This window comes from Carcharodon carcharias, chromosome 8 (genome assembly GCF_017639515.1).
Source record: "Carcharodon carcharias isolate sCarCar2 chromosome 8, sCarCar2.pri, whole genome shotgun sequence".
Taxonomy (NCBI): domain Eukaryota; kingdom Metazoa; phylum Chordata; class Chondrichthyes; order Lamniformes; family Lamnidae; genus Carcharodon; species Carcharodon carcharias.
Window position 1 is genome coordinate 24,811,481 of NC_054474.1, and position 16,025 is coordinate 24,827,505.

The following is a 16,025-nucleotide window of genomic DNA, read 5'->3' on the forward strand; positions in this document are numbered from 1 at the left end:
GGCCCAGGTGCTCTCAATGCTGAGGTGGGGTCAGTTCATCCCCCTGACTTGGCCTTTGCCCACACAAAGTTAAGTTAAAGTTGAGGCTGGTGATTATTGTAACTGGGAGTTACTGAGCATGTAGTATAGCAGAGGCAGTGTTATACATACTATAGTGTAAGGGTTCACAGATGATATGCTAACTTATGACACAGATGACGATGTATCACTGAAACTAGTCGGTCATACGTTAGACTCTAGAGAGGTTGGAATCATGCCAAGTTGCAACGTGCCTACTCCGTAACCTGTTTAGTGTAGTACTAATAAACCAGTATTAAGCAGATACCAACATATGTCTACAGTCTGTTGAAGAACCAAGTCCTACGCCTAGAGTCCAAGATATCTCCATCTTGAAACATGGTGGTAGCAATGGAGACCTTGATGTAAAATAACACATCAGTGTTAAAGAGGAACCACAGAAGGAACTATCTTTGAAAGTATCTCAAAGAAAGTTGCAGCAGAAAGAGGTATACTGAAGAGAGGTAACAAGGACCGTACCTAGAGAGCAGTCTTGCCCTTGCCCCACCCATTTGACTGCCTGGATGGCCCACAGTAAAACTAGCAGTGGAAGATATGGAAATGACATTTTCTCCAGTACTGGGCAGCATCAGGTCTTCACGAAAAGGAGCCAAAGCTTAAGTTAGTTCCTTTCTTTATGCAGTAGGTCCAATAGCAGATGAATTTCTCCTAAGGCAGGAGAACACTGCAGATTTTGATTCCTTTGACATCTATCTTAGCCTGAAGCAAAATTTATTAATTGAATGAGTACGGTTTAACCAGCGACCGCAGTGACCTGGGGAGTTGATTGATTTGTCCCTAAGCAATCTACCCCTAGCTAGTTCTTGCGGATATGGGGAGCGGAAGAATGAGCTAATCCGCGATCACATAGTTGTGTGTGTCCGACCTTCTGGGACCAAAGATGATCTTACTACGTGAGGCAGGCCAAGCTTTGAGCACTTAATCAGGCTATAATTTGTGATGACCCGGAAACTTCACCTGACTCTGTAGATTGGGTAGGACAACGGGCAGTGGCCCCACCCATATGAAAGCCTATTAAACAAACCAAAAGGGCACAAAGCGCCACGCCGGCAGCTATTTTGAGATGCTTGTGTTGTGGTGCAAAATTCCAGCATAGGCACCAAGACTGCCAAGAAATGCTTCCAGTATGACAAAACTGGACATTTCAAGCATTCTGTAAGTCCAACGGTTTTAATCCAAACTGAAGACCAGAAAGCATTTATGAAACATATTCCTTCCAGGGAATGGAAAGTCAACCAAGACAAATCTGTCCTGGGGAAGTAGTTAATCTTTATCCAGATTACTGGTCAGTTACAATTCAAATTCAAGGCCTTGTTATTTCTTTTAAAATTGATGCCAGAGTTGGTGTTAATGTATTAACAGATGAGTTCAACTGTCTTCAGCAATGACCCACCAGATATCAAGTTACAAGGTCCAAGTGGCAAAGACCTTCCAACCAAAGGAAGGATTGTGGCTGCTATCAGCTACAAGGAGTGACAGATCGTTGATTCGCTCTATGTTCTTCATAACCAATGTACATCTCTGTTGAGCGGCGAGGTTGCCATACTTATAGCAGTCATCGAAAAAGCAGAGATTCTTATCATTCGAACAAATCATTGTCTTTCATGCAATAGTCTTTATTCTTTTCTTTAGAAGCAGTGGAAATTCAGCCTTCAAAAGCTGAGGAAGTTTATACACTCAGCAGTAAGTTTCTCTATTTCACAGACACACCATCCATTACACCTAGGGCAGAAATTGAAGTTATGAATCTCTCAGTTAATCGCAAAATAAGGCCAGAGGTGGAGGATAGAGAAGGCACTGCAGCAGATGGTGACCATCCCCTTGAAGACCTGCTGGTCCTGAATTTGTTCTTACCAGAGAGTGATGAGGAAGAATTCCTTGTAGGACTGTGTGATTTCTTGGATGTTGAGGTCCTAGAGAATGATTCATCTTACCTGTTGATGGATGCATCACATAAAGTCCCTGGTATCCTTTTTTAAAGAGTCAATGTTACTTTCAATGGGTGAGCAACATTCAGTTCTTAGTTCCGCTGAATCTACCAATATATTGCCTAGTTTTTTTCCTGTTGTCCATGAAGAATATTCCACAGAGGATGCTTTGCCTGAATCCAGGTCAGAGTCTACAGAGGATCACACGGCTAAAGAGCTAGGACCTGCTCAGGGTAAAAATCAATTGACACCCATACTTCAGTCCCAACTGAAAGTCTTCCCTCCAGATCTGGAGGTGAGCACAAAAGCTACGGCAGAATCTTTAACACTTCTAAAGCTGCAGAATCCTCTACAGCAGCTTTGTCCCTGAGTTGACTGCCTACAGGAAATTTGTCTCATTACAGAAGATTGTCTCCGTATACTCAGCAATTCTTCCCATTGCCCTAGTGGAGCAACATTACACAGAGAGAAGTGTGGCGCTCTTACCAATGCCTACAGAAAGTAGACAGTCCTCCAGAAATATCATTGGGAAATCATCTCTTTTTTCCCTGACAGTCTTACAGGATGTTGGTTGTATTTTCCTTTGTCGTCTAAGTTAATTAAAATCTCAGATCTTCAATGCCTTTACAATCTTTGACACAGGAGCGGAGGATACAACTGTGACAGTCTTCCCAAAGTTGAAGATCATTCCTTTTATGAAGCTTCTCCCCAGAGTCCTTCAAGGGAGCAACAAGTTCCTCAGTTCCTCCTAAAATTCAGGGTGAAATACACCCCATAATCACCTTAACTCACCTGGGACTCTCTTCTAGTCCCAGAGGGTCCAAAGTCTCTTCAAGTCTTCTCCTTTGGATCATCTTTCATTGAAAAATCTTGTTGTCCTTGCAGATCAGTCATCCTGAAACCTACACTCTGTTTCCCAGCTATGCTGACAAAGTGTTGTCCTATTCTGCAGATGATGATGTCCTACCAGATCTAGAAGAAAGCTCTCATGTCTCCAGCACACCTTCCTTAAGGGACGAGAATACCGTGGGAGGTTGAATCTCTCAGGATTGAGACTCGGGAAGGGGAAGAGTAGGAATTGGAGTTGGCTAGAATTTGTAATTATAAAAATGGAAATTACAAAAATGCAATGTAAATATTTAAAGACATAATTCCATGTTGTTGTTTAAATGCAGATAATATACTTGGGAGGGTGTTTATTGTAAGGGTTAACAGATGGAATATGCTAATATATAACATAGATTATAATGTACCACTAACACCCGTCAATCATGCGTTAAACTCTCTTGAGAGAGAGAGAGAGAAAGAGAAAGGTTGGAATCATGCTGAGGTGCAACATACCTACTCTAACCTGTTTAGTGTAGTACCAATAAACAAGTGTTGAGCAGATACCAGAGTATGCCTACAGCCTGTTTAAGAATCAAGTCCTTCGCCTAGAGTCCAAGATAGAAGAACACATCACGCAACACATACAGCATATGCCATTGTCCTAAAATTCAGGGTGAAATATCAATATTTAGTGAGCTTTTATCTCCTGGGAAGTAAAGCGACCCATCACACAGCCAGCCTGTCTGACAGCATCAGCAAGTAGCCCAGCCAATTTTAGAGGCTGGACCTCAGTAACGTGTTAGGAAATAGAGATAGTTTAAGTAAGTTATATGTGTAAGTAAGTTATATGTGTATTTGGGTGTGTTAGGAATAACGTATATCTTTAATTTATATTTTTTTCTTTTGGTGGCTGAAAAGGTGAAACCTGGGATCTGGTTTCATTTTTGAGCGGAGACAGCAAATCTAAAGCTGTTTGTATACCTGCATTTCTAATGAGTTTTGTGACCCTTGAAGTGGAGAGGGCAGTGGTAAAGGAAACTTAAAACAAGGCTTATAAAGACTGTGCTTTTGCCTAGCAACAGGGGTTCAGAGAGGGAGAACCCCACTCCCAACAGACAGAGACACACACACACATACACAGAAAACTAGAAAAGCAGTTTTAGCTCAGTTTGAATTCAATTGAAGCCAGAATCCCAAAGAGGCTGGACAGCAGAGGAAACTGCAGAAGCAGGTTCCAGAATCTAAAGAAGAAAGCCTCCAAATCCAGGGGAGTGGAACAGGAAAGATCCAAGAGGATGTTTTAGTCAAAGGACAAGGACAGGAATCTGGAAAAGGTTCTGTTCTATAGAAGTGAATGTAAGGAGCAGCGAGGAAGGCTCCAAGCTTCAGATTTAAAGAGAAGAAACCTGTAGGAAGCAGATTTAAAGTAAGAAACTGGAAGATCCAAGGGGACAGCCAAAGGTCTGTAACCCTTTACTCTGGACATGTGAAGCAGTGGTATACTGTTGGCATGGCTGAGCATTTGAGAGGGAGTGCATGGAAGGAAGTTTGAATGCATGTAGCAATACAGGGGAGAGAAACATCAAAAGAAGAGTTCAAAACCCCAGAAGTGGACCCTTGTGGAAAACATCTGAGAGAAAGTGTTGGTTTGGGAGAAGATTCCAAAGCGAGTTCTTCGAGAAAGCAGATTGGAAACCCTCGTGTGAAAAATGGAGTTCAGTGAGACCGTTTGGCTCACAGTGTGACAAGTGTCTTCAGGGAGTTGATGAGGGATCCATAGCATCTGTTTGGGGCAGCATCTGTCACTTGGTTTCAGTGTGGTGTGCCTGAGCATAGGTCACCTATTGGTTTACATGGACTGTGTACTTACTGTGAACATTAGATTATAAGATAGCTTTTGTAACTGGTGCTATCCTTACAAATCTGTATATATCTGTAGGGATAGTTGTGGGTGAAGGGGTATTGTAATATAGTTCATCTTTCCTTGTTTAATAAATGTTTTATTCCTTTGTCAAAAATTCATCAGCTGACTCCTGTGACTCTGTTCAGTAGCCTTTCCCCACGTATCTAAACAAAAGATAAAACTTAGGATCTATCAAACTGGGTTCCACCATGGGTTCTGGCTTGTGCAGTGGTAACATCAGGTGGGATCATAAAACATGCACGATGTCCTGATCACAACGGACAGCAAGTGGTCAGCTGCTAAAATCGGGTGTCTCAAAGGCCACCAAACAGGCCTAAGGCAGTGTTTTGTCTTGGGTTTGGGGTCTAGATGAGGTTTCTTTAGACTTTACCTGTTACCCTAAGAAAGCTGTTATGGACTGTTATTTGTAAAAAGTATTCTTGTTTATTTAGAGATCTGTATACATCTCAGTATTATATGCGGTTATACTTCTGCTTCGCACTAGATCTCAGTTACTTAATCATCTGACATTGCACCATAGTTATATCAGCAGTTACATCAGTACTAGGTACTCCCGATGTTAACCCTTTACTTCACAGGCTGGTGTAAGGATGGCTTTCTGGAGTAGTCAATGTTTTTGTAGAAGGGGAGGCGATGGTTAGTACATCCAGGTAGCAGTGGCCTGCACTTTCCATGTGGGGCCTGGAGGAGCACTCCTGCTGGCTTCAGCCTGTCGAGAAAGCTTGCAGCCATGTCCCCACGCGGACCAACTCAGGTTAAAATGACAGTCGGCTACCCGATGATGTCATTTAGTCTGAATCTGCATATTTAAAGAAGAATTCCACCAGTTTCCAGTGGGAGTCCTTGCCACCTGTATTTGGAGCAGCAGGCCAGTGGGTAATTCTCCCACTCACTTTTTAACTTCTCCCCCTCCCTAGCCTTTTGTAACAGAATCACTAGTGATGGAGTCTGCTGTTTGTTACTGTGTCCAATATCAGCTGGCACCAGAAACCAAAAATGGCTAAGGATGAGATTTAATTCCTCCTCCTAACTTCACCTCCACAAACTCTCCCAACCATACCACTAATGGACTTCCTTCACATACACAAGTTGATGCCGATGAAGAGCATCACATGGTTTGAGTTTCACTCCCACTGTCTGGAATTCTATTGCAACCAACTGAGTGGTTACGCCTGAAGTGCACACCAGCCCAAGAGTTATCGCCTTGAAAGCTTGAAATACTGGTACCTGACCCTGACAGGATACAATCACACAAATCCTTACCCTGTTTGGGAAATGTGGAAAGAACGTCTGATAATCGAGTGGGACCGTCCGAAGGTATCTCGCTTGGGCTGACAGGTGCAGGCAGTATGATTGATGAAACTGATCATGACTAGCTTGGAGAAGCCGACTCTTGGTAGTGTGATCTCGATCAACTAGAGGAATAAAACAGAAACTCCTTCTAGAATGATGAAAGCAAAATCAACCCAGAAAACAGCCAGTCAGTAACACTAAGCAAGCAATAGTGTTTGCTTTGGTATAAAGTGAAGGCACTTGCTGTAAATGCTAGTCGCCTCCTGTGGCATTGTTCCAGGTGAGTTGAATACACTCCTGATCTTTGTATTGATCTGTGGTTTTCTCTCTGTCCCCCTTCCTTTCTCACTCTCCTGACATGTCTTTCTTTGCTCTCAAATTTCCTTTTTGTCCTATGATTTATATAGGTCAATTTTCTTCTTTAAAAGAAACTTGCATTTATATCGCTCTTTTCATGGCCACCAGACATTTCAAAGCTGTTTACAGCCAATAAAGAAATTTTTGAAATGTAGTCACTGCTGTAATGTAGAAAACAATATTTGTCTCTTTCTTGCATCTCTCTTTGTTTGCTTCAATCCCATGTCTTTCAATTCCTGCAACCACTTTGATGTGTTTGCCTTCACTCTAGCTGTCTGTACCTTTAATGTTCATCTTTACCACCATGCGTACCACTTGCAATAAGTCTGTGTAGCATCCGGCTCGTAATCTCTCTTGCTCTTATGTTTTATGTGCATTTGTCTGTATCATGCCTATTTTTAACCTATATCACTTGCGTTATCTCAATCTCAATGGTTAGGTTATAAAATGCTTCCACTGGCTAAACATGTCTGCTGCTCCCTCACAGGCCAATCTCTCTCCTCAGTCATCTGCCTTCCAAAGGGGAGGTGTTAATGTAGTGGTATTGTCACTGAACTAGCAATCCAGAGACCTGGGTTTGAATCTGAACTTGAATTCAATAAAAATCTGGAATTAAAAGTCTAATGATGACCATGAAATCTTTGTCGATTGCTGTAAAAACCCACCTGATTCACTAGTGACCTTTAGGGAAGGAAATCTGCTGTCCTTACCTGCTCTGGCCTACATGTGACTCCAGACCCATGGCAATGAACAAAGGCAATCACGATGGGCAATAAATGCTGGCCTAGCACATCCCATGAATAAAAACAAAAAAAATCACTCAATCTTTTCCTAGCAAGTGCAATCTTTCTGCAGGAAATGGAATGTGTGCATCATTGGCAAGGCCAGCATTTATTGCCCATCACTAACTGTACTTGAGAAAGTGGTGGTGAGCCGCCTTTTTGAACCGCTGCAGTCCATGTGGTGTTGGTACACCTGTTAGGAAGGAAATTCTAGGATTTTGATCCAGCGATAGTGAAGGAATGGCAAAATAGACCCAAGTCAGGATGGTGTGTGGCTTGGAGAGGAACTTGCAGGTGGTGGTGTTCCCATGCATCTGTTTCCCTTCTCCTTTGAGGTGGTAGAGGTCGCAGGTTTGGAAGGCGCTGTCGATGGAGGCTTGGGGAGTTGCTATGGTGCATCTTGTAGATGGTACACACTTCTGCCACTGTGCGACAGTGATGGATGGGGTGCCAATCAAGCGTGCTACTATGTCTTGAATGGTATTGAGCTTCTTGAGTGTCCGTGGAGCTGCACTCATACAGATAAGCAGGAATTATTCCATCACCCTGCTGATTTGTGCCTTGTAGATGGCGGATAGGCTTTGGGAGTCAGGAAGTGAGTTTCTCAATACAATTCCCTGAACTGACCTGCCCTAGTAGCCACAGTATTTATATGGCTAGTCCAGTTCAGTTTCTGGCCAATGGTAACCCCCAGGATGTTGATGGTAGGGGATTCAGTGATGGTAATGCCATGGAATGTCAAGGGGAGATGGTTAGATTTTGCCACCTTGATGATTGTCATTGCCTGGCACTTGTGAGGCACAAATGTTACTTGCCAGTTATAAGCTCAAGCCTGAATGTTGTCCAGGTTTTTCTGCATATGGAGTTTTTCAGTATCTGAGGAGTCGCGAATGGTACTGAACATTGTGCAATCATTAGCGAAGATACCCACTTTTGACCTTATGATGGAGGTCAGAAGCAGCTGAAGATGGTTGGGCCAAGTAGGAACTCCTGCAGTGGTGTCCCAGGACTGAGATAATTAGCCTCCAATGACCACAACCATCTTTCTTTGTGCTAGTTATGACTACAAATGGAGAGTTTTCCTCCGATTCCCGTTGACTTCAATTTTGCTAAGGCTCCTTGATGTCACATCTGAACAAGTGTTGCCTTGATGTCAACTTCACCTCTGGAATTCAATTATGTCTGGAGCAAAGCTGTAATCAGATCTGGAGCTGAGTGGCTCAGGCAGAACCCAAACTGAGAATCAGTGAGCAGGTTGTTGCTGAGTTGGCACCGCTATTTCAAGTATGCCTGATGTTCCTCCTGGCATGCTTTCCTGCTCCCCTTATTGAACCAGGTTTGGTCCCATAGCTTGATGGTAACTGTAGAGTGAATGATATGCCAGGCCATGAGGTTGCAGATTGTGGTTGACTCGCAGCACCTCGTGGGTGCCCAGTTTGGAGTTGCTAGATCTGTTCTGAATCTATCCTATTTAGCATAGTGGTAGTCTCACACAAAACAATGGAGGGTGTCCTCAGAGTGAATATGGAACTTGGTCTCCTCAAGAATGGTGGTAATTCTTACCAATACCATCATATACAGATGCATCTACGACAGATGGATTTGTGAGAACAAGTTCAAGTAAGTTTTTCCTTATTATTGGTTCTCTCACTAGCAGTTGCAGGGCCAGTCTGGCAGCTATGGCCTTCAGGACTTGACCAACACAGCAGCATAGTGGTGCTACTGGGCTACTCTAGGTGAAGGACATTGCTGTCCCTACCTAGAGTTCTATGCCCTTGCTATCCTCAGTGCTTCTTCCAACTGTTGTTCATAATGGATGAGCACTGATTCACCAGCTGAGGGAGGGCAGTAGGTGGGTGGTTAATCAGCAGGAAGCTTCCTTTCCCATTTTTGACCTGATGCCAGTAGACTCCCATGGGGTCCAGAGTCAATATTGAAGGCTCCATCCTGACTGTACACCATTGTGTCACCACTTCTATTGGGTCAGCTCTGCCCGGAGAACAGGACATAACCCAGGAATGGTAATGGGGGAGTCTGGGACACTGGCTGTAAGGTATGATTCGGTGAGTATTAAGCGAGTGTTAGGCTGTTGCTTGACTAGCCTCTAAGACAGCTCTCCCAATTTTGGCACAGGTTCCCAAATGTTGGTGAGGAGGATTTTGCAGATTCAACTGGGCAGGGTGTGCCTTTGTCATTTCTGGTGTCTAGGTCAAAGCTGTGTGGCCTGTCTGATTTTATTTCCATTTAACTTTTATATAGCGGTTTGATATAACTGAGTGATCTACTTGCCCATTTCAGAAGGCACCTAAGAGTCAATTACATTATGTGGGTCTGGGGTCTGAAATTCCAATCAATATGTGAGGAGGCATTAAGTGTAACTTAGCCAGAGGCACCCTCTCCCACATCTAGCTTTCCAGATTGAGGAACCACCATTGAGGCCTATGAGAAAGTTGCTGGTCCACCTTTTTCACTGTGGATGCTCCAAGGTATGAGGAGCCAAGGAGGAGAGGTGAAGAACCCAGTCAACCCTGCCCTACCCCCCAAAAAAATGTAAGAACAAAACATTAAAAGGACTAATTTTCACTGGACAATATTAGATCTGTCATTCATCTCTCCCGGTTTTAAATTCTATTGACTTCAATGGAGGGAGATGTATAATGGGCTACTGAATCAATGGGTAGAATTGTCCCAGATTTGCACTAAGTGCAGTAGTGCGTTTTCCCCGCCGGCCGCAATGGTGGCTTCTCATGCCATATTGTCCCAAACCCACTGTATTAGTTATGCATTCCCGGGAAACACGCCGTTTCAATGGCGGGTGCCATATTTGCCTGCCACGCCATCACCTCGCCACTTCATCACGCTGGGCACCACATTTAGACTGTAGCCTCACGCACACCTCTCAGTGCTTTCAGCCCAGGACTGCTGCACAGAAGACAGCATGGCTCCTGAAAGGCAAAAAGACTGCGGCCCCCTGGTTTAGTGACTTGTCCCTCATGTGCCTTTTTGATGCCGTAGAGGCCCACCGTGATGTCCTCTAACCCTGCTCTGGCCATATGGGGGGCAGCGGCATCACCTATCCAGCATGGAAGGCGGTGGCAGCAGTGGTCAGTGCCATGCCCTTCAAAAGAGGACAGCCACCAGTGCCGCCACAAAATGAATGGTCTTATCTATTCCGCAAGGGTAGGTCACTCTTCTCATCACTCTCATAAACCCATCACACAACCACAGGGACGTTACACCTCAAGGGACAACACCACAAACTCTCACACACACCCTCACATCTCCCTTAGGCTCATATGCTCTCGAGCTCACGTTCTCAACCCACCCATGGCTCCGCTCACCACATAAACATTCCACGCAGTGCCATGTGAACTGGTCACACTCTCTCCATCTGTTTTCTTGCAGGACAAACTGGCTCACATCAGCAGGGAGAGATCCCAGCGTGCTATCACGCTAACTGGTGAAGACATGGAACGTGCCTGCGGTGATGGTGAGGTCAGCGGTGAACACCCATGCGAGGATCATGCACCACATCATCCCTCCCTCAGTGCAAATGTTGAGTTCTCTCTCCTGCTTTTGACTCTGCTGCCTCACACTAATTATCTCTACTCTAGTTCACAGGGAGCCCTGCCAAGTGACTGACACCCTCAGCCAGCCAGTCCCCCAACTCCATCCAGGTCCTCACCTCCAGCCAAGAGGACACCTCCTCCTCCTCCTCCATTGAAGAGCTGAAAATAAACAGCCTGGAAGATCTGTCAAGCGCTTACCCACACTCTGCACCAACACGGAAACACGCACCTCGGTGGGACCTAGATATAGAGCAGGCTTGGGTTCACAATCTGGTGGTCACCACAAAGACACATGTCCGCGGCAGGAGGGGGCAAGTTTAGCCGAGCTCCCTGGCACCCGGAGGACTGCTGGGGAGGAGGCATCTGTGAGGTCTGAGTTAGATGATGAACCCCTGGAATTGTCATTCCAATATATCCTGGAGAGTCAGCAGAAAGTGTGGGAACACCATGCAGAGCTGCTGGAAGCCCTCAACAGGGTAGCTCACGAGTTGGAGGAGTGTGACTGCCTGCCTTTGATGAAATGGTGCCCACATGTGGGTATAGAGGCCTCCATGGGGAGGATGACGGATGCTATGGAGACCTTGGTCCAGCAGAACTCGGAGATGTGTGCAGAACTGCACTCCATCGCGGAAGCCATGAGTGAGTTCCTGCAATGGCAATGCGAGAGGGAAACAGGGCATTTTGACATTGCTCCAGGCACTCCTTCCCCTCGAGGAGTCAGGTTGGGTCCCCCGAAGAGAGGAGAAGAGGCAGCTGAACACCCCTGGGTCATCCACTCAGTAATCTCAGAGGCTACCTGCTCCTTTTGAGTCCCCTTTTCCTATGAGCCCCACAACCTCTTCCTCTGTCACCCCAGAGGGAGCAGCTGGTCAATGAGTGATTCTGAAGGGAGAAGTGTGTGCATGACAGGGCCTTTGGAGCCTCGTGCAAGCACTCTCCCACACATGTGGATCCTTCCCATATCACACGTAACTTAATGTCCTGAGTGTTTTCAATTCTGCCTGCTGGGGTTCGCTTTCAGTTGCCCATTTGAGCTGACCTACATCTCCGTCCACCCATTGATCACACTCCCATACAGCACCTGATCTCACCCACCATGACTCTCGTTTCACTTACAATTTAGACAGTATGGTGGTGATTCAGTTCTTCATTCATTCTCCCATACTTTCCCCTCCCCCAGTCACCCATTTTCTTTCCCACATCACTGTTGACACCCCTGCGTCACCTTCCACCTCCCCTCCATGACCTACCAGCCACAACCCTTTTCTTTCAGGGATGTGTAGGTGAACATCCCACCCATATCCACATTAACCTCCCTGACCACCTGCTTCCCACCCCCAGGGTCTGTGTCTGCCTCCGAATCCCCACAAACTACCCTCGCTGTCCCTTCTACCGCTACTGTTGAACCTTGTCCTCCCACCCTACCACCTCACTCTGCCCTTGGTCATTCTCACCATTTTCTCATATCACGCCCACCCTCAGTATGCTCCCCAGGAGGCAGTCATGTACTCATTAAAGCCCTCCTTTGCACCTTCATCTGAACTTCCCCCACCTTGGAACCCCCCTCGTGATGCCTTCCCCACCCCCTTAATCATCCCCCACTATGAGACTCCTCCCCACTTAGTCCTTCCCCCTTCTTGACTCCTTCCACCACCCTTAGTCCTTCCCGACTCTTTCCTCCAGCCTTACTTCTTCCTTCAGCCTTAATTCTTCCCCCTGCCTGACTCCTTCAGACACCCTTCTTCCTCCAGTCTTACTCCTTCATCCCCACTGACTTCCTCCCCTTTCTGTACTCCTTCTTTCCCCCCGGATTCCTTCCACTCTCCGCATTCCTTCGCCCCTCCGAACTTCTTCCCTTACACCTTCCATCCCCCTTACACTTAGCTCCCCAGTTGTTGTTGTCTTCTCACCCGTTTCCCCCTCCCAACCTCACCTCCCCCAGCACCTCTTCCTCTCCTAGTTGATCCCAGACCTCCCTCTCCCAGCCCCGGTACATCTGAACACAGCTGAACCTTTATCTCCACCCCCTCGACCATCAGCCATTGTGAGCAGACCCTCAACAGTGACTTTTCAGCTTCCATAAGCTGCTTCACAGCACAGCTATGTACATGAGAGTCCGCCCAGCATGCCATGGACGTTCCTCCAGAGTCCATTAGCTGTAGGGCTCCAGCACCTTCTGCTCCTCGGATGTCTGCGATGTGAGCAAGGCCCTGGTGGTAAGTCCCAACTACTGCACATCATGTTTGCCAAGGTGTGTTCTGCACCAATGTGTTTTCCTGTCGACATGGGCGGATGATCCAGCGTGGGGGAATGATTCCAGCAGGCTGACCTTATAATGATATGTAGATGTATCACAATGAGGTTTCCCATGTCTGATGATGGGAAACACGGCTGGCTACCGACGGGCTGAGTGGACAATCGCAAGCTGGTTTCACAACGTCATGAAACCGATTTTTGGCCTGTTCACCATGTTGTCCGCTCACACCGTTGAATACACCCAACACCAGTGGGCAAGGAAAATCCTGCCCAATATAGTTCATTTTACATTGTTGCCCAAACTCAGAATTATCCCCAAAAATGTGAAAAAAGTAAAGCAGACTAATAATGTAAGAGCTGTGAACTCCTCAACCCTTTCTCCTCAGCTCAGTAACTCCTGCAATGTCTTTTTTTCTATCTTTCTCCTCTATCCTCTGTCCCTCCTCTTGTCCCACCAGTGACACTCAAATTCCAAGAACAAATTTTAAAAAGCATACACGTGACTGATGGTGCCTACATCACTTATTTGGCTGCACTGTCCCTTGCAGGTCAACAATAAATGAGCAAATATTTTAGACAGGCAACTCGAGCTACACAAAATTTCAAAGTCAATTGATAGGAAGAGTTACTTACCGTCTTACTCACATATGAGGTACTGATGTTAACACACTGTAGTCCTTCGCTATTGCAGCAGCCTCCACATCTGTGGATAGACACACAGGGAGGTTTGTAGAACTTGTTTGTTGCAGTCCCAAGCTCTTTCCCCACATCCAAGCACACTTCTCTAGGCTTACACTGAGTCTTTTCCCATTCAAGTTCAACATCTGTCAAATGATTTGGTTTAGTTATTAGTTGCTTATTATGAAACATGCATTTAAATAAAGGATACTTACAACAGCAGATAGTTTGCAAGAGTTAAGTCTTTCATGGAGAAAGGCAAAGGCTATTAAAAAAAATGTCTTGTCAAGTTATACTTCAATTGGGTTTTAAAATATCTTCCAAAATGGCTGATCTTGACAGTCTTGCAGCAGATTTGATGTACTTTAATTACATATTTTATCTCATTACATCTCTGTGATGCACCTTGAAACTGCTATTCATGGGCAAGGCGATGGCATAGTGATTTTGTCACTGGACTGGTATTCTGGGTTTGAATCCCATCAGGGCAGATGGTGAAATTTGAATTCAATAAAAACTTCTGGAATTAAAAGTCTAATAATGACCATGGAACCATTGTTGTAAAAACCCATCTGGTTCACTAATCTGCCATCCTTACCTGGTCTGGCCTACTTGTGACTCCAGACCCACAGCAATGTGGTTGACTCTTAAAATGCCCCCTGAACAAAGGCAATTAGGGATGGGCAATAAATGCTGACCTAGCTAGTGATGCCCACATCCCATGAATGAATAGAAAAAAACACAAGTCGTTTAAGTTGTTGCTTTTGTTTAAAAATCTTCCAGTGATCATTTATCAGCTCACACGTAATTTAACACATTGAGTCAACTCTTTAGGTGTCATCTCCAACGGCATTACACAGAAACATGGAGGAATATTGAAATAGGAGTAGGCCATTCAGCCCATCGAGCCTACTCCGCCATTCAATTAGATCATGGCAGATCATTTACCTGAATGCCACATTCCTGCACTATCTCCATATCTCTTGATTCCAGAATACTGCCTTCTCACTATTGAAATTTATTTCTATTTTTATATCTTGATACCAGGCACCATTCCCATCTTCAAGGATGGGGACGTGCTTTGGATCTTTGTTCATCTATTAGAATTGTCCTAGAAAATAACAAAGCTGATGATTTCAGAGAATGCAGCTTGTGTTTATAGAGCTCCTCCCTCTGCCAGCATAATCTATTACATAGCCTACTCCACGGGGAACTGAGAGCAGACAGAAGGACATGAGCCTGAGTAATAGTATTCAATTTCATAATTTGTAGAAGTACCTACCCAGTACAGTACAGGAACAGGAGTTGGTCACTTAGCTTTTGAGCCTGTTCTGCCATTCAATGAGACCACAACTGATCTGCAGCCTTATTCCATATACTGTGTTTGCTTGATAATATTTAATACTTTTGGTTAACAAAAATCTATCAATCTCAGATTTAAAATTAACAATTGACCTAATATCAATTGCCTTTGCAGAAGAAAATTTCAAACTCCTATCACCTTTAGTGTGTGGAGTGTTTTCTAATTTCATTTCTGAAAGGTTTGGTTCTTGTTTTTAGGCTGTGTCCCCTGGTCCTAGATTCCCCAATCGGCGGAAATAGTTTCTCTCATCTATCCTATCAGTTTCCCTTTGGCCAGTCTTTTCTGCCTCTGGACACAAAAATGTACTGGTCAATGATGATATCTCACTGTCGGTCATGTCACCTTTCAGATGAAACATTAAAATGAGGCTATGACCTCCTCTTAGGTGACATGAAAGGATACGGGACACTATTTGGAAGGAGAGCAGGGGATTGTCCCCAGTGTCTTGCCCAATATTTATGTCTCAACCAACACCTAAAATCAAATGATCTGGTCCTTATTACATTGTAGTTTGTGGGATTTTGTGTGCAAACTGGATGCATCATTTCCCTACAACAGTGACCACCTGCAAAAGTATTTCATTGTCTGCAAAGCTCAGTTGGGAGATCCTGATGTGTAAAATATGTAAAAAAAATTTGCTCAGGTTTCTTGTTCACTTCCAAACAAATGAAGCATTAGTGTTCCTCACTTTTTATATCTTCGTCTTCCCATGACAATGTAAAAGCTGCTGCCTCCTCCCATTCCTTTTCTTCAGCCTCTGTCATTGCACGCTGCACTATGTGGATTTTCCTCTGCAGACATTCATGGATCCTCCTGTATTCTGGATAGAAAATGTCCATCAACTCTGTGACGCTTGACGCAGACCTCAGCTGGTCTTCCAATTCGCTGCTGGCCTGGCTCTGGAACAAGGAGCATACAGTGAATCTAATGCAGCACATGGGTGGCACCTAGTGAGCAGCCTGTCATACT

General features: G+C 45.0%; 1 protein-coding gene across 6 annotated transcripts in view; it reads right to left on the reverse strand.

Annotated features, from left to right (window-relative positions):
• LOC121280930 (vascular endothelial growth factor C-like) overlaps window positions 1-16,025 on the reverse strand; it is a 78,612-nt gene that overhangs the window by 15,163 nt on the left and 47,424 nt on the right. For 5 of the 6 annotated variants that reach the window (XR_005943766.1, XM_041193363.1, XM_041193361.1 and 2 more), the window contains 3 exons: window positions 15,745-15,955; window positions 13,649-13,839; window positions 6,022-6,173 (listed from right to left, as the gene is read on the reverse strand). Coding sequence is in view for 5 of the 6 variants with exons in the window: in XM_041193363.1 (XP_041049297.1) it covers window positions 6,022-6,173; window positions 13,649-13,839; window positions 15,745-15,955 (554 nt within the window). In the remaining variant the exon portion in view is untranslated. The remainder of the gene's footprint in view (window positions 1-6,021; window positions 6,174-13,648; window positions 13,840-15,744; window positions 15,956-16,025) is intronic. The other variant, XM_041193364.1, reaches the window with a different exon arrangement.